This window comes from Cephus cinctus, unplaced genomic scaffold (genome assembly GCF_000341935.2).
Source record: "Cephus cinctus unplaced genomic scaffold, Ccin1 Ccin1_scaffold0265, whole genome shotgun sequence".
NCBI classification, from domain to species: domain Eukaryota; kingdom Metazoa; phylum Arthropoda; class Insecta; order Hymenoptera; family Cephidae; genus Cephus; species Cephus cinctus.
Window position 1 is genome coordinate 125,077 of NW_014332976.1, and position 23,131 is coordinate 148,207.

Here is a 23,131-nt window from a genome sequence, read left to right on the forward strand (position 1 = left end):
GGGGGGGATGCTCAGGACGAAAGGCGAGGCGCACTGCGCTGCCACCTCGTGAAAACTACCCACTTCTCTGAGTATCTCGCAGTGCTAGGGAGAGCAGAGCTGCTACCCTCAGAAGTTCGCGGTGCACCGTACTGCCACCTCACCAATATTCACCCCTCCAATTCGTTCCAATTCGCAAGAGTGGCTTGTTGGATATTCACCTTGAAGAGAACAACGGTTCTGTCGAATAAAGCGAGCGTATACATCTGATCGCTTGCGGATTCTTCTACGCGCAATGCGCCAATGACGGCAATGCGGTTTTCTTATTATCAGCTAGATATAATAGGTGGCATATACTACGTATATATGTTATATTGTTCTTCGAGACGAAGATTTAATAAAAAATTCTCCAGGTTCTATGAGTATTTGAATTACGCGCCTAATATACTAATTGCAAGATTAAGGGAGGAGTATGGAAATAGTTAGTGATATTTTAATGTTTTTTTATTATTACTCAGGTGTTAGTAAATTGATGCAATTACATGTTACCGAATGGAGTTCCTATCGAGTCAATTTATATAGCGATTCTCTAGGTATAATAGATATAATCCAAGTGTTATTGACAGGGTATTGCAAACCTAGCATTCAGCTGAAACCTCAAACTTGACGCTGAATCCTGAAATGGAACTATTCCAAGCAGCATATTGAATGGATGCTTCGAGCTATTCTAGTCCGCGTACAATATCGTTTACGAGTCGATTTCCTAAGGCCGAGTGCCTCGAATTGTTTGCTCTAAATTTGAAAATCTGTATAAGTGGCTCTAGCAGACGTCTGTGAGATCTTGGATAAAAATTTTATTCGATATACTCCTTTGCCTATTGCCTATGTGAATTGCATAGTAATCGCGTGAGAGAGTATCGGAAGGACGAATGAAAAAAATATTCCTATCAAAGAGATATTTATATTTCAATAGATACTCTTTGTCGTTTATGCGAGTTATACGTTTGCTCAATATCGCTCGTTCGTTCCCGTAACTAGATAGCTGGCTTTTGCTCGCTCGCGATAGTAACTTATCCACACCTAGCAGCTATATTACAGAATGGGCCACGAATGCAGCGAATAAAAAGCTGCAAGCGGGTTTTAATTAAAAGCGCCTTCAGCGTGCTTGTGCACAATACTCTATTGTGTCTCGTGGCATTTGACAAGTCGACCGCTGCTATTGGATATCGCGCGGTTGTGTGTGAAAACATTGGTCACTCTAGAGACGTCATATTCATGTGCATCGTTACTAGTTGATTAATGATTATACATTTACCTACGTATAGTTAAGACGAATCTGCTGTTAGTAACTTTTAATGAAATTTATGGAACGAATGAGGTTTTTACGTATAACGAATACACTGAATACGTGTATTGTGGCGAAATTGGGAAAAAATTACTATAGTTTTTTCATTTTTTTTTTTTTTTATAATAAAACAAACATTCCATTATTTCAGGAATGCATTCTTATATGCTCGTGATCAAGTTACCTGATTAGAAGTAAGCTAATGTTACTTGGGAAATTGGATTTTTATCGAGAATATATTTTCCACAAAGATAACACGACTGGGCGTTATAATCATCTTTCTCGGTTTTTCCTACCGCGTAATGACAGTGAAAAAAAAAACTCTTGGAGATTAAAGTAATTTCATTCGACTAATGAGAATTTTGAATATGCATTCACACCCTAGGTGAATAACGTGGCTCGGTATATCTACACTATTTTCAGTGAAGGGCCATCAGTCATAATGATGTTAATGACGTCAGAACTTTAATATGAATATTTTCACGTAACAAATACTTGATTTTGATAGTTGAAAAAATGATCAAAGTCATTTTAAAAATTTATAAAATATGTTAAAACTAACAAGAGCGATCCATGTTACGTTAAACGATAAGACGTTGTTTACAAGCTGACTGCACAAATCCCGAAGCCAAACATAGTGATTGATCTTATTGTGTGTTCGGCTTCAGGCATGAGGCACTTGCAGTAATAGTATTATTAAGATTTTCACGTAATTTCACGATCACTGTCGTAATTCATATATATTTTTCTACTATGACAAAAGAAACGCGAATAAAATCGTAAAAGCATTGACAATAAACAAAATTATATATTACTTTTTTTTTTAGTTTTTAATTATTGCGACTCAATCAAGACACACAATGCGCATTAATGAGCAATTTATATTTTGAAGTATAACAAATTGCATTTATCACGTGACAACAGCATACATCGTGTTTGTTCCGATTGGTTGGTACAGGTTAGACTATGCAAGTTGCATACATAGCAATACAGCGCATAGCGGAAAATAATTCAACCAGGGAGAATTAATGACTGCCGTAAAACTAAATTGTTAGGCGATACCGCATTATCTGACGCAATTATACAAGTGACTATAGCATTACGGTAGGACAGTCTTAATTGAACAAATGTACGAACACGCGAGCAAATTATGAAACTTGAATGCATCGCGCATTCCAGCCACGTGGAAATTTCACAAGTTTTCTGTTTGAGAAAGTAACGATTGCGCAAGATGCAAATCGTTCGATTTTGCAAGCCATCGAAATTCTTTCTTCGCGATATATCTATAAGAACGACATGCACGAGAGTTCCTTCAAGAAAGTTTCCAGCATTCTATTCCAATCTCGATGGAGGTTTTCAAACTTATGAAAGCTCTCTCAGCTCCTTTGTATTCGCCCTCCGTCAGGCTGTTCTCACTGAAAAATTGACGTAAGTTGAAAGGATACGGTCCCGTTGATTGATTACTCACAGGATGTTATCGTACCTTAAGACAGGTCATTTAACCTTGAAAACCATCAAAAAAAAAATATGACAGTACTTTGAAAACAGATCGTGCCATCTTTCACGGTTTTACGTTCATGAATAAAAATTTAGCGAAATCCTTTAAAAAAAAAAAAATAAAACTTAAATTATCCGAACTCGCTGGATACAGAATCTCCTGAAGACGATCTCACAAGTTTCTACGTTGAAAAAAAAACAAGAGCTTCCCTAAAGAGCTTATATGGCTTTATTACGGAAACGTTACGATAAATCCTAGGTAGATCGACAACATCCAAAGTGCCATGAAATATCAAGGAAATGTCTAATGCATAAGATAACTTTAACCAACGAGGATACAAATAAGTGTATCTTGCGGTACATGTAGGAATGTTTAGTTTCTTTTGTGGCTATTGGCACGGGTTAGTTATACTTAGAGGCAACAGATACGGAAGCAAGTGTAGATCTAGGTCGGTCTAGGTCACCGAGGCTCTTCATCACGACTTTAAGTGTATTCGATTGTGCTCAACCCTCATCTAGCTTATCCTTCCAGACCCATTCCCTGGCTAAGACCTTACTCTGGTCCAGGACCCTCATCATCTTCACCCATTCAATAGAAATCGCCTTGAACGATGCCCGAAGCCTCATGTTGAATTCACAGTGTTCCAAGTTTTGACAACAGAGACCTTATTTAACATAGGTATCTCATATATTCCTAGTGAAACTTGACTGGTACATTTAGAGCAAGTCAGAAACGGGAAATTGTATTTCTAATTGCGACTAAAAAAACGTGCTAAGATTATTTAAAAAAAAAATACCAAACGTTGTTAGAAAACATTTTCAAAGAACAGATAGGAAGATAATGTCGGACACCAATCATCTTTGTATACAGCTAATATACTTCCTATTATCCACGTTAATCGTTAGAGTGGCATGATTTTGTCATAATACACCTCATACATATTACAACAGTCACATAGGGGACGGTGTGTCATATCGACTCAACAGGCAAGGCACACGACATTTAAGCCAGTGGTGCTCAGTACTTGGACGCATATAGTACGAACTAATAAGTCGATATCATAAGTACAAGAGTTTCCTTGAAAAGCAACATCGCGTATTTTGACTGTACTTAGTGAAATATCAATAACACAGGGCTCAGGAACTTAACAAGGATAATAACGATCTGGTCCGATCAATTGGTCACGATACGTATGCACACGTAGCCACAGAACGATCCATGCAGTGACTGACGCTGCATACATTAAAAAAAAAAGAATCGTCACTGCACTGGTACTCAATTTTTTCATGGTCATTTATATAACGACGTATTTAAAAAGTTAGTGTAAGGACTACGTAACTTTGTAAAACAAAGAAATTACAGCGCCAATACATCCATATTATATGGATCGGTTTATCACATAGAGCCGTCAGCGATGTAAACCGTATTTACATGACATGTCATTCGGAACATAAGACATTTTGGTAAATCAATATGGTAGAGTTTTGGTCTACGTAGTTAACGATTTAAACACATGTTTTGCAGCAGCTCACTCTTCACGAAAAGCGATGACCATCCCTAAGACACTTACTGCACACTGCACGATCACTCAGGTACCTCTATTTTGTTTTTTATACGATATTTGCGCGGGTGTCGCGTTCGGTTGGCGACAAGTCGCAAAGTCGCGGGCGAACTGTTTGTACACGTGTTACAAATGGCAGCTCGATAACGAGGCGAGCGAACTTACCGTTATGCTCAGGTATTGCCACCATGCGGGCAATTTTGAAAACGAGAAGCTACCCGCTGGCGGAGGGTTGCAGTATGACGTCAGAAATAGAAACATTATTGTACCATTGGTATATAGAGTACTACTGGTTATCCAGAGTACGATACTACAATAAGACGTAATATTGATATTTCACTGTTGGCAATCGTATCAATAGAGTTTTCCCATATCAGTGGATAAGTAAACGAGCTCCAGAGAGTCGATGGATTCTCGGTGAGCTTGCAAGCTGTCGAAGTACCGACCCAGTGAGCATCGCGTCGGTATCCTTACGATAGCCCGTGAGCTTTATCGACCTTCGAAGCTCGCACTACTCCCAACTAGAACTTCTAGATGGCGATGAGCACAGATGAACGGAGCATGCGCACGGAATCCACAGCATAGTTATAGTACGTGTACCGTACTATAAATACGCTCATTTGAATATGATTAATAATTTAATTATGTCGATTATGTATTTATCAATGATTTAGATTTTATACTTGAGTAACCACGGGGTTAAATGCCTATGACAAATAGTGAAAATAATGAAAAGCTTGGATGTGAACATAATCAAATTAATAATTTACCTTCTTGAGTGATTCGTGACTTGCTAAAATGTGCTGTGTACCGTCGGGATGAAGAATTCGATCAACGGAATTTGGTCTTGGAACACCATCCAGCTGGCTAGCTTCTTTTAATTGGGGTGGCGATGGTGGTGGTGGTAATTGTTCTTCAACACCTCCGCCACCATACCTCGTCTTCTGTAAAGATAAATGAGTAAAAAGATTGAAAAATTATTATACCAAATCTAATAGTCAGTCCCGTGGAAAAATTGAATCAAACCATCTTCTTCGTGCAATCTTCACTAAATTTCATTGGAATTAGACGTTGAATTAATTATAGGCGACGGATCTTTGGAAAAATTAATCGCGTGTAGCATATCACAAGTAGGTAAGTTGAGGAATATCATGTCAGAAAAGAATTCAAGGCTTTGTACGTATTTTCTATCACAACCTAAAACCAGCGGAAAACATGGCTGAGTGTTGACGCACAACTAACACGCGGTAGGTTTCTGTCTCCTGTCTACCTATATATGTACATATAGCCCAAGCAGAGTCACGAGGTTAATCGCATAAAACCCTGGATTTATCGTCTTCACGCAGGGCTTCCAATTGTGAGAATATATTGACGTGTGAATTGCGCTATCCCAATAATACCCAAACATCCATTGATGTAGCAGCGATTGAATTCAGTTTGGATTTCAAGCCCAGTTACTATTGCATCTGTCACAGCTTTCATACCGGTAAAAGTGTTTTTTTTTTTTACGATTCTATAAAAAGTAATGTCTCTGTACAATAAAATTATACATACTACAGTAACGAAGTGAAGAGAAGAATCGAAAAAGAAATTACGTTGTGAATAAAGAAGTATAAATCTTGTATGCTGAGCCAAGAGAAGAAAACCCTATTGGTCACCTATAAATTGCACGGTATAAATAAACAAACAACTTCCTCTTCTTAAAGATCAATTTCTAAGTAAAGGTCGGGCAATTAATCAAATTTCTATCAACGAACAGGTATAACTATATTCGCGATAACTTTAGACCAGTTTAAAAAATCTTATGATTATAGTTTAACACCAAACCGGTGAAATTGACCGTTTTCGAAGAGCGAGGAACAGGTATACGAGAAGTGTTGGTAGATTTAGTGTTAACTTATGGTTGAAATTCATATTTCACGCGTAATGACGTAACAATAATGAAATCTGACAATCTAACAATATGAATACTGACATGGAGAATAATGTTATTGATTAGTGCTTCAGGTAAATTAATTAGGATTCTAGCTAATTACAACTGGATACGTGTCCATTGCAGGCAGCGTCCCTTAGGTCGATTAATGCGATAGAGTTTCCAACTATCAACCCTTAACGTCATTTCCAGAACTTTCTAACCCGCGCAATAATCTAATGCTCTGTGCAAATAATCACAGGAAAGCTTCGATTTTGATTAGTCACCTTTAATTTTTTTTAAACTTAAAATACATCATCAGACGAAGCCATCCGTATAATCATAGTAGAATGAACGATATTTTAATTAATTTTAATTAAATAAATTTATTTCCAAACTTACGTTGTTCCAACAACAACCACATAATTGTGGATCCCCGGATGTCACGTGACGGTGCGTACCGATATTACTACTCTGTCCGGTAAAAGGTGCTGGTGAGTGTCCATAACGTTTTCTTCTTCTACGCTTTCGCACTTTGCTTGGTACAGCATACATGTAATTACTGAATCTTCGACGCGAGTGACGCACTATCGATACCCAATCGATCATTGTGATTACGATTGAGAACGAAGATTTTTATTCACCGATCACTGCTTTTGATTATTGCTTAACTGATTATTTTTGTGCTTATGAAAATTTCCTCTTTCAATTGTTCTAATGGGTGACAAGGGGCTACGACGTAATAATTTCGATATCTGAAAACCGAGGTACATTCACTACTAAACTACATTACACCAACAAACTAACCACAGAACACCGAACTATTCATTACAGTTCGTTTCGTTTCAGTGATTTAATTGAATCGCGAATGGCACTGCAGACTGCGCAGTATTTCGTCAGCTTTATAAAATATTGCATTGTTATGAATCCTATAACTCCGCCAACCTACGTATGATGGAAATAGTATATGTACGTGTTATGATTCTGGATCGAAATTTATATACAAAACTTTCTAACACGCATTAAATTTCGAAAATTTCAAGAAAAATGTTCTATTGGTAATTAACAATTTTTTAAAATTTTAATTGGTAGACCGATAGCTGCTCTCGTGTAACTTTGCTCATTTCACCTACAACGTGTTATAGAAAACGTTAGACATATACTTTCGTACGTTACTGTTAACGTCGATTGACGTTAACGTGACGTCAAATTTCGTTCGCGAGACTGACTCCACGGGGTAAGTCATCGTTAAGAAAAAGGGACGTGTAAACTGGTTTTCTCATATAACTTTACAGCATTTGTTGCGCGAACGAGTCTTAGTTACTTACAGTTTACATCTCGTGCGCTAAGAATACCAAATACTGGGAGTGAAGTGTTTTCAAGAAACCGCTCATAAATAAAGGAAACGGACCATACGCGTTTTGCCCAGAAACATAATTTTATACCAGGTTCAAATATAATATGACCTTAAAAAAAAAAGATTAAAACCATTAGTTTAAAAAATTCCAACATTGCAAATATACTGTACGTAAATACGTTTCTGAGCACTGAAAGAAATTATATCCTGTAGTCTCGTAGAATTTTTATAAAATTCCACGTAGAAGATCTAATATAAAATTAATGAAAGATATAATTACTAGCTTAATTACACGATCCCTAATCATAATATTAGTTTCTGATCTTTATACTGGGATACGGATACACTCGATTGGTAAGATTTTAAGTTACTTGCCGCACTGTACTAAACATTTCTGTACCATGATTCTACACAAGTTTTCACATTGACACTAAGTTTCAACGTTGTATCGTAAATATAAAATTAGTGACGTCTCCTCCACGCAGTTACACTACGAGAGACCTTGGAATTACAACTATTTCGCCGAAGCTAGTAGTTCGGGTTTGACTAAAGCTCTCGGACGCGACTCATTCACAAAATAGAAATACACCTTGACCAGAACCAGGAAACGAGGAACGGGGCGAAGCTGCGCACGTGTTGATGTGTCGCAAGCACAAGAGCTTAGAAATCACGGGAGCGTCGTCTTGCCGAGAGAACGAGGAGACGGCCGGCGTCCTAGAGACTGCCGGAGTTGTGTCAGTATCAACGTCGCGGCGCTTCCACTGAGCCGTCGTCTAATTCCGACGCCCAACGCCCCCGCTTTGATTAAGCTCGCCTTACTAAATCTCACGTTAACGGACTACCGGAATCGCCATTCTGTACCTTGGTTAAAGTCATTCTGCAGAATAATTAATTTTCTCTTTGGCCGATTATTTTAATTTAAGAAAGACACTTTGTATTCCGTATTTTATTTCGGGACGGCTTATGTTCTTTACATGGGGAAGTCCCTCTTTGGTAGGCTGGTCGAATTGAATTTTTTCTTCCGCATTGTCTACAGCCTGAGATTCTCTACGCCTGCGAGAAGGTATATGCAGGTACCTATCTAGTTGTTGCACGATGAGAGAAAAAAAAGACTGAGGATTGGTAATAAAATTGTCTTCGTACTTGCGTGACACAAGGGTGGGCTTAACTGGGCTTTGATGAAATTCGTGAAGGATGAGCTTAATCCAAGCGAACTGATACTCAGCGACTAACGTTGATGTGTATATAATATATATTATATATATGCTGGATCGATAAGTTTTTGTAACTGTTAAATATATTGGGCTCGAAGGGTAAGGATTTTCTGTCGAGTACAAATTTATCATGATTTTTTTTTTTTTTTTTTGTAAACGATGCTTGTGATTTTTCTGCATAATCATCCATTGATAATTTCATCCTTGTTTCAGCAATTATCCGAAGTTATTAAAAAAAAAAAAAAATATTATTCGATAACGAAACTACATATGGACAGTAGAAAAAAATATCACCGTTGTTTTTCATTAGCTACATTAGCTTGTTCTTTACTGCGTCGCCCTGCGTCACTTTTTTCGCAGTCCTTGTCGAGTCATGTCAAAATACGTCATTGGGTGGGTCCGCGGTCATCAGTTATCCCATTTCATGTGCCTGATAGCAGCGAGTTTTTTCGGAGCGACGATTTTCGATAAACGTTCCAGAGCTTTCATGCCGGGCATTCACTACTCTTTTTTTTCCCCATAATAGCACCCTCTTTTTCACGACTCGTGTGGTAAAATCTCCTGTGTATGTACAGCATCTGCGCAGTGAGAATTTTCTAAAGGGTGTGACTGAGAAAATAGGGAAATAACTATTCGACTGTCCGTAAATAAAAGTAACGTGATACAATAATCCAATAGTAAATGAAATAAAACTGGACCGACGGAATATAAATGGGACTATGTTAAATTATTTATTTATGAACCTAATATTCAAATAGCAAGATGGCATTATCTCACATTTCAAAAAGAAGATAATTACTTTTCAAAATATTTTCTCAAGTACTCGTACAATTGTCATAATTTCCAAGCGAGAGACAATGTCTCGTCCTATTTGTTTAGACAGAAGTCCCTCGCCCCGTAACTTGCCGATTAACCAAACAAAGTATCCCCGTAACAGCTTTCTTCCTGAAAGTGGTAGCAATTTGCTCGACGAAATCAAATGGAATGCATTACCATTTGTTTGCGCATTCATTCGTAATAGCCAGAGCGTATCCTAAACCGCATTTTCAATGATAAGCCCCAATTGTCTGCACATATTTGAGTTTACCGATTTGTACACTACGCAGTGTACACTGCCATTGGCATTTCAATTTCCTCGATGGATCCGCTAATGTGAAAATATCTGGCTTCTCTCAGAACTTTAAGAATGCGTCACGCAACGTCAAAGCATATCGACGGGTGTCCCTCTATAGAAACCAGGAACTTTGAAGATCCACACCCTGCCCAAGGAATTTAGTTCCGAAAGGCTTTCATCATGAAAATTTGACCCACGACACGGCTCGTTGGTCTTGGGATCCTTTTGACCTGCTCCCAGCTTCTCTAGAGATTCTAATACTCGTACGAGCTTCGCGATAACCGTTTTTCAACTCAACAATGAAAATAAATGTTCTCGCGTTATTCACGGCACCATGAATACACGCAGCCACCGTACAAAAGATGAGATATCTACGTTGTCACAACCCTTTTAAGTTACATTATTTAATGAGCTTATCAGTTGAATGAAGTTGAATTTGTGTCGAAACGAATCATCATCTTCCGCAAGGGGAATAGTAAGGCGCACAGAGATCCTTTTTTTTTGCAAAATATAAAGAAGTCGAAAAAAGGTCAGAACGTGTGTGGGGAACATATCAAAGCATTGTGCTCTTGTCTGACTCTGCCTCGCTGGAGACCACAGGAAGGATGTGAGAAAGGAAAAAAAAAAGGGAAAGGAAAATGAAAGAGGGAAAAGGTGGATGGGATGGCGAAGCTGCATCAAGGGTGATACTACAGTAGACATTTCGTTGCCTCTAAATTTTTCTTCGTACATATACCATACGCGTCATTTACACACATATATGTGCCCACATGCCACCCTGGCTGATTACTGTTTCGTTTGAGAGAGCACTGACTTCTAATTTCCCACGGACAAAAGCGAGGGAGAATTTTGAAATTATTCTCAGAATAAAATGCGGCGACTATATCTCGAAGTTGATAAATTTTTAAATAATATTATAATATTGTGTATCACCTAATAGCTTATCTCCGTTATCTTTTTCAAAAACCAACAATGACCTTATTTCAAAGCTGCTAACGCGCACGAGAATTTTCTATGGACAACTCAGCGAATAGCTAACAAGGATTTATTCAACTTCTGCTTCCTAGACACGAGTTATCTTTCATCTGGTATTCTGCTGTCAAGGCGAAACATTTTGGCATCGATGGTACCACGTGTATATCCACTTCTCTCAGATTTACGTGACGAGGCAGCAGCTAAGCTTTTTGCTTTACTTAAAGGTTGCCTATGATGAGAGCACGAAAGGGGATGTCGGTGTCAGACTCAGCTGAGAGTGCAATTATGTAGTTTGCCGAGGGACCGATCGATTTCAACCCTCTCTCTTAACGAGCTTATAGTTGACGCTAACACGAACTCAGTGGACCCCGACTTAACCCGGACGAATGTTGATTCAGCTCTTCTGGACTCGGCATTAGTCGTCTTTGCGTTAACCTTATCATTTTCCGATGAATCCAATGTATACGTAATGCAATATATATACCGCAAATAATGTCTAAATCTCAGAATCCTGACACCTTTTTTTATAGTTAACAAAGCAACACTTTTCGTTCAATGTACCAAGAATTTATAGAGGGTGATAAATACAGTAATGTCCAATTGAAGTGCAACACTTGAATTTTTTTACATTTCTGTGAAAGTATGACAGACAAAGTATGACAGAAAAACCAAAGACATACTTTTTAAGAAATTTCCTTCCCGTTCGAGTGGTAAAGGTTTTATCCCGATCGGATGCAAAATGGCCGAATGGCAGGGGTTGGAGTGAAAAAGTGCATTTTGGAACTTTTTGAAAAATTCGAGATCTAGTAGTTCCGGACGGAAATTTATATTTCTAATTAGGGCACGAGAGAGAGAGCATCCTTCGGCATTAAAAAAACATCCCCATTGAATCCCTGTAGGATCACTCTAGGGGGAGTTACACCCCCTTGAAGTGAAAACACTTAAATGGCCATAACTTCCGAACGCGCCGGCCAATCTGGTCCAGTTTCTGCATGATATCATCTTTAATGATACTGCAGATTCTCACAAAATTATTGTTCTCGGAGATGATCCCGTGACGGAGATCTCGAGATTTCGCAAGCGCACCCGAAGCTTCCCCGCTATTTTTCATTAGGAAAGCGATGAAATAGAAGTTTCATTTTTATCCACGTTGAGCGAAACTCGCAAAATTTAGGCGTTTTTTCAAACGGATAATTACACCCCTTAGCGTACTCGTATTTGGATGTTTAAAAGCGCGTTTTAATCGTTGAAGTCTCAGCTACAACGTGGATAAAAATGAAACTTCTATTTCATTGCTTTCCTAATTAAAAATGGCGGGGAAGCTTCGGGCGCGCTTGCGAAATCTCGAGATCTCCGTCACGGGATCATCTCCGAGAACAATAATTTTGTGAGAATCTGCAGTATCATTAAAGATGATATCATGCAGAAACTGGACCAGATTGGCCGGCGCGTTCGAAAGTTATGGCCATTTAAGTGTTTTCATTTCAAGGGGGTGTAACTCCCCCTAGAGTGATCCTACAGGGGTTCAATGGGGATGTTTTTTTAATGCCGAAGGATGCTCTCTCTCGTGACCTAATTAGAAATATAAATTTCCTTCCGGAACTACTAGATCTCGAATTTTTCAAAAAGTTCCAAAATGCACTTTTTCACTCCAATCCCTGCCATTCGGCCATTTTGCATCCGATCGGGATAAAACCTTTACCACTCGAACGGCAAGAAAATTTCCTAAAAAATATGTCTTTGGTTTTTCGAAATCTGTAATACTTTCACAGAAATGTAAAAAAATTCAAGTGTTGCACTTCAATTGAACGTTACTGTATATCATCATTTGATTTGTAACGTCAGTAAAGGATACTGACACCGTGACCTACTTTGAACAATCATTTGTGTGATAGCATGTAATTTGAATATTTATGAATTAATTTAATGACAGCATTTAAAAGAATTCAATGCAACAGTTAAGAATGACACTTTAAAACCGAACATTTTTTTAAGAGAAATTTTTAATTAGACATTTTTACACTGGGCTTCGAATATTCGCCGCAACACCTTGTATACTTTTACTTGACAGTCGTTTGCATTCAGAGTACACACTCGCGTCAAGGACGTATAATAGTGCAAGAAGAAAACTGTAATTCGTATAACGCACGATAGATTGAAACGTGATTTTACACTGGTATCGAAGAAATGTTTTCGTCGATGTGGATTCTTAAGAGGAAGGTATTTTTTGCCGTCGCAACCGAACCGCGAATACTGGCGATGTCCTTCGTCAAAAGATACAGCATACTGCGTAGCCGCTGGGTAACCATGGCAACCGCTTTTCCACCCCTGTTTCCAGTACCAATCTAGTTAGATCTTTAACCCTCGCTGGGTGCACCACGTGCGATGCATCGCATCCCTAAATCATTCTCTGCATTTAACATGGAACGATGAATGCAGCGTTGATTGAACGAACCAATGAGCACGTTAACGCAATATTAGTACGAAGAGCCCAAACGCCCATGGTTAATTCCTATTCTATAGCCTGATAAAATAATATTATATTTTTCGTCGATAACGTCAATTTACAACTATAAACGAATTCCACAAGAACAGAGAGGAATTTATATTCGAATGCTTCTCATGAAATTTTTTATGAATGTTTTATTTGACTGAAGAGCGATATTAACATGGCCTATTTTTGCAATAGCTTCCAATTGCAATTTTTCAGAATTTTTTTACCCACTCTTTGAAGTTCAAATAAATATGAGGCATGTCTGCCGATAGGCTGCAAATGTGCACAAGCAATAAAAGCCGAATTTTGTAATTATTGTCACGTATACAGTATGTACCTATATCGTTGGATAACAGACGTTCGTATATGAATAACTTTTTTGTATACTGGGTAAACCCTTTGCACTATTGGAATTAAGCGGCAAGTATTCGACGTAGGATAAGTTACCGACAAAGTGATGCGCACAAGTACAGTGAGGAGGTAGGTAAAGTTTCGCAGCATATGACGAACCCTCTTGCTAAAATGTCGAGACTCCGAAAACCTTCTGCTCGGAGTCGGTAAGTAAGGAATTTAAGAAGAACTCTGCAACTCGATTGACTTTTCGCGAACTGATTGATATTATTTAATGAGCTCATAATTCTGCAACTACCTTCATTCCTGTCCAGTAAAATTCTCATTAAAAAAAAAACTTTTTTTTTACTGATGCATAATTCAAATCAACGCGCATGCCAATTGATGTTCCAAACAATTTATAAACGCAGATTCCCATCATTCGTAAATAATAATATGGATAAAAATAGAAGAAAGAAAATAAATAACAAACTAGCATACCACGTATGAATATCGTGCGAGTTTATCATAAACACGTATTAAGATAAAGCCCCATAGAAGTGGCAGGTATAACCATAAAACTCAAAGTGGACCAAATAATTCTATGAACGATGATCTCATTAATAGAAGTACGATTATTGAGGAGCGACAGGAACCTGCATTTAATAGAAAATCAATGTGAATGGGAAACTGTAAAAATTTAGCACACGATTTAGTTTTCGATTACGAACCTGAGTGAGATCTAGACGGCCAGGAACGTCAGGGCTGGCCGACCTGCGGTCGTAAAGGTTCAACAGTGTCTGGGTCAACGGGAAGACGGAAGCTGGACCACCCTGAAATGATCACATCATCAGAAAGCAGCTCGACGACCGCTTGAAAGAACGTAGCAGTGTGCTCCTGTCAGCTCATAAGCCATTCATTTCATTTCTACTCTGATGTCAGTTACCCTCTGGACCACCAGTTCCAGAGAAAAATATCCTTAATCCACATTCCAGAACGCAACGTCGGATATTTCCAGGGATAACACATTTATAAATGCAGCCTCCACTTTTATGTAAACCCGTAATATAGTCCGAGAGAAGGAATATGAAAATATTTTCTAGATTAACGTAATAATTTTGAGCATCAATTTTTTCTATATCTTTTAGACAAAATACATTATACAGTTTGGACAGCTATCGTGCAATTAAATTAATCACTAATTTCGAATAAACCTAAAATAACAAATATATATATTTTTTAAATCTGTAACCATCCGTGATTGACTATTCTTCCGTAAGGACCTATCAGACCAGAAGTAAATAATTTTACAGTCCATATAATAGACGTATAAATCCTGTGGAAAAAAAATATTTAAAAAATCAGTTAGCAGTTATTGGCTAAATCTGTAAAAATTCAATGGAATAAAATAGTTGGACATATACCTATGCAATATCCTTCAAGAGTATTGTACCAAAGTGAAGTTAGCCAGTTCGTTTAATGTCACTATTGAAGCAATCTTCAGGTGATGCAACACTCCTAAATAAACTCAATAAAAGACTGCGAAGTATATTTATTACGGTGAATTCCCCATTGAATAACGTTATACACGCGTGTAGCAAATTTCACAAGATAAGACCAAAGAAAACGACGATATAAAACGGTGTAACGAAAACTTCCCGAATTATTCAACTTTACGACCATACGATACAAGACGCACCATCCATGCTCTCTTTTATCATCCCCAACATAAACACGGTACTTTCGGACTCAGCTTCTTTTATCGTCACCTTATACTATATTCCACTCGATCGCCAGTGCCGCATTCGCCGTAATACGCAAACGCTCCCCTATAGCAAATATCTTAAATTCTCAACCGATTCACCCTTCAGCACGTTAGAATGTTACAGGAGGGTAGATCAGCCATGAACGTACAAACCAAAGGGGCGAGTGGTAAGGAATGGATAAATTCGTTCAGAGTATAACAAGCAGGCGAAAGTAGATTATTATCGTCGAGGGTATATTCTGCTGTTGGATGAGTATATATCTGTATACGTAAATCCCATCTATATATGCCTATACGCACAATAAAGTCAGAGAGACTGTTTTCAGAGATCGCACGATCGAATGCAAACCCAGTCTCAAGAATGAGGTTTCAAGAGTCTGTGAAACTCAATTTTGTTTTTAGCCAGTGCTGGCCGTGGCAGGTGTGCAAAGTGCGCGTCGTATCGACGATCGTGTCTCGGGAATGACTGTGGCTTCGGATACAGACACTTCCTTGCGGTTGGCAGCATTGCGACGCCAGAGCACGTACCCCATTCCCTGGAGCAATGAGCGTATATCCAGATCGATAACTTGAAAACTGAGTGGCGGTGTTCCCCGCTGCTCCACACTTCAGACTCTACCACTGTGGAAGAGCTTGATACCAAGAGAGAGAGCAGGACAGAGACACGAAGAGAGAATGGATGAGAATGAGTGAGATTCCAAGAGAGAGTGACGTAGGGTGAAACCACGTCCAATCTGTATCAAAGGTTATTAGGTAAGATAGGTCAGAAAAGTTTTCGAGTGCCTATACGCTCGAGTGTTCGGTCGAACTGAAATTGTTCGAACTATCCGAGAGAACAAGTATACATTGAGCTACGTATTTATTATAGATCAGTACAGGTTTCACGTGCCAGAAAATAACTCTCTTCCACACGGAACGGAGAAAAGACAAAGGGAATTGAAAAGGAGTCCGATACCTTGAGCCTTGTGTAACTGTTATTCTAGAATCTAAGGGGTGTAGGTAGGTACTGCACGTGCCTAGGGATGCTGTGAGATCTCGTCCAAGATTGAGAGGAGCACACTAGTTCGTTCTGTCTATACGAGGATTTGAGTTCAACCGGAAAGAACGTGCATCGCCGGTGAGCAAGGTTCTGATTTCGTGAACGTGACTCCCGTTGAAAGAGTCAGGTGACACGCGATCTCGAGACGAATCTCTCGGTGAACTTTCGAGTGAGCTGCCGTCATTCTCAATGGAGAACGTATACACCCTAAGGACATTAACTTTGCTTTCAAATTCATGTCAATGCGGATTGCGTGGATTTCTGGAAACGGGGTCGCCACGTGATTTAAAATCCGGCTAAGTAACCTTTCCTATCTCTCGAGTCGTTCAGCCGGTATGCCCACAGGATGAGACCAAAAGAAATGACGGAGAGTGAAGAATGATCGTAGCTGTTATTGAGGGTTAGCCAGGGAAAACAGTACCGGGTGAGACGATGAGGGTAGAAGGATGGGATCGGCTGTAACGAAAATATATAAGGAGAGAAGTAAAAAGAAGAGATGAAGAATGAAAGAGGGGTACACGGATTTCCTCTACGTGGTTCCATTGGAGGAGAAAAGTATGCGTATAAAACTTCCTCCGAGTTAGAAGCTAAAGGGGGTTGAAATCAATTCGAGTCTTGGTCTTACCTTAACGTACTAATCTACCCTGTATAGGGCGCGTCTAGGCATTTATAAGGATAAAAATTTCAGGAACGAAACGAATCGTTGGAAAAAATAAAATTGTCGCAAAATCTTAATTACAACGCGACCTGTAGAAATTTTATATAAAATGAAACAATTGTTGGGCTCCATTGCTCCTACGAATTATTATGCTTAAGCATTGGGATGCGAGAGCAACATGCTGGAACATCGCGATATATCTACCTACCTACGTATACTAACGACATAACGACCTTATTATCAGCCGCCAGCTGCTTGCTGCTGGCGTATTAGAGTCTGATATTTATGCCAGCTTCTATTAAGCTGCGCACATTCAATGGATTTTGTACCTGTCGCCTTACTTTCTGATCTTGTGAATTATACGTAAGGCAGTTTGTACTTTTGGCAGATAGAATTAATCTGATTTTCGATATAATTATGTAGGATTTTTACATGGGTATATATAGGTAAGGCGCGAAATCACTGTTCTCGTATCTTTGAGGTTTCCGTTTTTATTCGTCCGATCTTTACAGCATCGTGTCCATTACTGGCTCGTACATCTCTCTCATGTTCATCCATCCACACGCATATACACCGAGACAGTCGATTCTATAAGCCTAGGATGAGCAGTCTAGGCTTGTCCATTATTGTTTTTTTCATCTACCACACTGATATGGCGAGGCACCTAAAGTTTAGAATCCTACAATTAGAAGATACTATTTTTCGATTTGTATTCAGCATACTTGACTGTATACAGAGTTAACGAACCAGATACAGGGCATTGGTGCTGAAGCACCGTCAACACTATTCACGCATATAGACAGATCGCACGCGTGGCAAGTCCAAGGAACAAAAAAAAAAGAGAGTCTACGTTCTCGTTAACCCGCATGGAAAATTGGATGACGAACGTGTTATCCAATCGAATTTTAATTTCATGAGGTATGATGAATTTTTTCGTGACCAGAGAATCAGACGCACGAAGTTATCCCAAAAATCAACATGCAGTGTACGTGGGAATTATTGTTGCTGTACAGGTTGAACGAGGAACGAACTGGATTACAGTTACTCAGCATAATCTGATTCAATTGAACATAGCCGAAACAATAATTCTATTTACGATTACCAATTTCATTTGTACAACGGGAACCCGATCATGCAAGATGATTGGATGCGACTTTTGTTAGCAATACACATTAGCGGTATTCGAGTCATATAATTCATATTTATTCCATTCTGATAACACGATTTCACTACGCTACGGCACTCATCAAATTTACTGTAAACTACATCATAATTCTTATAGACTTACGATATGATGGCATAAAACGAAATAGGCCAACGTAAACGCGAGATACTCGAGATATCATCGGTCCTCTTCAATGCCAGGATATCCTTATTACAACATCAAGGATAACGACTAACACGAACTTTGTTAACGTCTCCATAGTAGCTTCAGCGTTTATGCAAGCTGTAGGCCTTATTGACCTGACAGCTGAGCCCGACGGTACGTGAATACAGCTTATGCAAGAGGTTTAGGCTGAGAGCGTGACACTGCTGTCCATTGCGTCATATCGCTAAAGCAGCTATCACAAGTTGGCAGGCGCATATGATACCCCAAATCTAGCGTAGAATCCTTTTGTGGGCAGGACCTGGTAGCCGAAAGGATTCCGCACACGTTCACTTGGGCAAAGAGGGCTGCTGCAGCCACGCGGGCTAAGTGCATTGTGACGCTATGGCCTATGATGCATAGTAACTGCTCTCAAAGGCCAGTAGAGCATTTAGGTTATGTCAGCCTAGGTTAGGTTAGGTTATCTAGCGGGTCTCGTGCTGGCCCTGTGAACACTTCCGAATATTACTCGAGGATACTTGCGCAGCCTTTGTCACAAAGACTCTCCCTCCCCCTCTCTCTCTCTCTCTCTCTCTGTGCTATGCGGAAAAATATCGATCGGATCATTCTTTTATCAGAGCTTTGGGGTGAATGTATATGGTATCTTTGTAGTGCGACGAGGTTGCACGCCCAACAATGATCTTGTTTATGTACTAACGTTCGGTAGTAATGCAGTGTATAAAGAGACCGACTCACTGCATCAAGCTCCCGAAGCAATTAGTTCTGCTGATGACTGATGGTGTTTATTATTTTAGCGTATAATCAGCGCGTGTCAATATGTCGCAACTTAACGTAGATAGAACGATATGAGGCCGAAGCTTCTATAGCATTGCTATTTGCCGTGCGATGTAAATTGCATAACACATTGTCAGGCCCATTAACGTTATCACTTGCCCGATAGAAATTCACTGGGACGATTCCGTTCTAAAGTGCTTGCGTTCGGACGAGGATCCACGTTACACTCCAGTACCTCCCATTCGCATGCCCATAGAACAAACTAGAGCTTAAACGCTCGTATTTTCAAGGAACGTAGTTATAGAGCCTTCCATATTACGCCCCTGGGATTTTCAACCCCTTTTCTCGCATTACGATAAATTATTCGAGCTTGGCTACGCTGAAAACTACTTTCTCTCTTTATCCCGCGTCCACTATCCGATGCTATCGTCTGTGTCTCCTTTCTCTATGTATCGACTCCATTACGCTTAACCCCGGCTGGGAACGTCACTGCGAAAAGTGTCTACTCGCAAATTCACTGGGCAATCCACCCGAGCGTTCTCACGGATTCCTAGCCATTTTCACGGAGTACAGTACGCTATATCTGTACGTTGATCAGAAGTCATTGGAATCGCGTTCAAACAGAAATTCCCTATGGTTAGAATCCGACGATGCATCTAAATTGCATTGTATACTTAGTATATTGCTGATACGATGCAATTTAAACGGATCTAACACGAGTTGGATTACGTGAGGTGCCAAATTGGGATTACAATAAGTTATCGTCGTCCAGACATAATGGACTCTATCGGCTAAACGTAAAACCCAAAGGTTAACCCGTCGGAGTTTCAAGACTTCAAAGAGAAACAAATCTGCCTAAGTTTGGCACGTTTCGCGCGGGGATGCTCGTAAACTTACTAGGACTTGAGCCTTCGTGGATGTCGGCTACGTAACGTGGTGGCAGCCGTTGCAACACGAGACTCGACGCGTTCGGCAGACATAACGCTGTTAATGACTGATTGATGGCCTCACGAACAATTTACCAAGTACTGGGTATGCGATACAGTATTTGCAATATACATATCTACGGGTGCCTGCGGGACAATCTGTCTGTTTGTTCTTCTTGTTTCTCTTGGAAATCCTTGAGGAATGTCGTTTCCAAAACGACGATGTAGTCGTTACATGGCTAATCGCCAAGGTGAAAACTGACACGACTTCCCAAAGGCTTGACAACTGAAAATGTTGTCCGAGTGGGAAAGTACTTGGTTTCGGTGACAGTTTTCTACCTTTTAGTCCCTCACTTTCCACCCCATCACGATAACGGTGAAACACGCTATTCACCGTATCCTCAATTAGCTCATCTCGTCCCGTATTTATTCTCACTACCTTTTGAAATACAAAACTTTCATTAATCCAATAAGCGATTATTTCATGTATCGTATTTTTTTTTTTTTTTTCAGTCAGTCAACTCGAATAACATGCTTTGACAAGGTTATCTTTCTTATGAATCTTTAACGTATTAGACGAGTGGAAAACATTCTCAGAGATGACAGTGATTTCGCCTAATGACAATTTTGACTCGTAGAACATGTTTTCATACTAAATTGATTATTTATGGATATGAGTGGGTGCATTAAAATAATATTTTCAAGTAGCATTAGGTATCTCATTTCTAAATGGCCACTTGTAAATTACTTTTTTCGACTTGCTGTTTGGACCATTTGCTATGCCGAATGTCATGCGCTTAAATCATGGAGATTGAATAAAGGACGCTCCAAAGCAAGAGGTGTTTTGTAACAGAAGAAAATGGAATCAAGCTCGAAATTTATGCAAAAATAAAAGGAAGTTAAAAAAGCAGTTTGTTATTCATATTGAAAAGTTATGTGCATCTACGTGTGCGAGATCACGTTTCCATTGGCAACCTCTGATATTTCACATGGAATATATATTTCTGGGATTAATGAAAGCTATATTTATCGTAGCGATCTAACAGAACCGAGTCGATGTATGGACACTGGTATAAATATTCATGTTGAAATATTCCGCCATTAATAAAGGGCGAACCTCATATTACCCATTTGAAACATGAAAAAAAAAATTCTACAGACATAACCAACACCGTCGCTTTCACATTACATCCCTAAGTAATGATAAAAATGTGGATGCGCAACGTTCGCTTAATACAAAACCACGCGTCACGTAGAATGTTGTGTAATTCAATATTAAATAAAACGCTAATAGAGTCACGTAAATCGATAATTTACATTATGATATAATAATTACAACTACGAGAATAATAATTTATTAACGGTACATTAATTATCCGATCGTAATCAATCATTTCCATGAATAATGCACCGCGAATATCACATCAAGTTTTAATAAAAGGTTATCAAAAAACGAATATAAAATTTATTTCAATTCCCATTGGCAGTGATTGAATGGTCGTTCACATTTATGAATACACGAAAATTTCCACCCTGTTCCTCGAGCTATTCCGAACAATGCAAATTTACGTCGGAGGTTTTCCGATTCCGAAATGTTTCAAGAGCTTTGATCGACAATTAAAGTGGAGGCTTCAATTGAATAAAGAATGGTAGTTGGAAATCATTCGGTTCAAGTTAAACAAGTAAAGATAAAGCGCATCAAGCATAACAACGCAGCTCCGGGCTGTAGCGTTAGATATAGTCGACGAACGGTAAGCAAGCAGAAAGTTTTGACAGAGTACCCGTTAATAGACTGGAAAATCTTGACGGCACAGCGGACTATGCGACGAAGTTTAATTCAATTCCCCTCAAAGTAATTTAAGGTAGAGTAATAGAGCAAGTAGCCGCAGCGGGGAAATGTACGCAGTACGGACGAGAAGGATCGAAGGGAACGGAAGAATTCTGGATGTGGAGGATCCACAAATATTAATTATAAGTTTGAACGACCCCTAAATCAATAGCTTTTGATGCCGTCATAGTACAAGACAGCATGGTTATTTGCTTCTGTAGCATCAAAGGGTCAAATCCAACTTTGTAAAATGCTCCTATTGATTTCGCTAATATTACGAGTAAAGTGTATGTATAGAAAATTTCTTTGAAAATTATCATTGGCAATACAAATTCTTTCGATGTAAATACCTGCGATATTCGTTTGAGTAAATATTATACGTTTCATTAAATAATGAAATACTAATTTTACCCTGCAGTTGAACAAACAGCGATATATAATAACCTTGTGGTATATCATATCAATAATTCCCTGGTCACGATTGGCGAATGAAAAATATTCTTCAGACTATTTCAATTGAATGTTTCAGGGATTCGATAACGTGCGCGAAACCCAATGTAATCGCGTATTGGAGATACGCTCGAATCAGCAATATTTTTCCTAGTTATATTGTTTGGAACGTAAGTCCTGGGAGTACCGCTGATTTTAAACTATCCGCCTTATTTATACGTGTCGCACGCGTATATTCAAACTTAAAGGAAACTTAAATTGCTTTTGCTTTGCTTCCTGAATACGTGATAGTGATACTAGAGGGGCAGCGGTAGCTTGGTGCCACCTTGAAGTGGCGGTGAGGAAAAAAAAATGAAGCAAAAAGAAAACGAAAGTAACCTAAAATTGTAGCAAACCATAGGACGGAGAGGAAACATTAAATCGTATACTTAATCTTCCAAATGTATCGGCTGTCGGAACTCGATATAATCCACAAATTTATTCGCATAGTTAGTCAGGCTGTTTACGTGAATTCAGTTACCGTAGACTTTAATGGTCCGAACTGAAAATACAAGAAATTCAATGATACCGAATATACCAAATACC

General features: G+C 39.0%; 1 protein-coding gene across 16 annotated transcripts in view; it reads right to left on the bottom strand.

The window, feature by feature from the left end:
* LOC107265960 (disks large 1 tumor suppressor protein) overlaps positions 1-23,131 on the bottom strand; it is a 167,760-nt gene that overhangs the window by 122,555 nt on the left and 22,074 nt on the right. For 9 of the 16 annotated variants that reach the window (XM_015735939.2, XM_015735937.2, XM_015735935.2 and 6 more), the window contains exons 3-4: positions 14,511-14,612; positions 5,154-5,327 (exon numbers count right to left, since the gene is read on the bottom strand). The exons of 2 other annotated variants lie outside the window; for them this stretch is intronic. In XM_015735939.2, the coding sequence (XP_015591425.1) occupies positions 5,154-5,327; positions 14,511-14,612 (276 nt within the window). Of the gene's footprint in view, positions 1-5,153; positions 5,328-6,697; positions 7,051-7,932; positions 8,266-12,826; positions 12,855-14,510; positions 14,613-23,131 lie in introns of those variants that run through there. 5 more of the 16 variants (XM_025083228.1, XM_025083229.1, XM_015735949.2 and 2 more) reach the window with 4 other exon arrangements.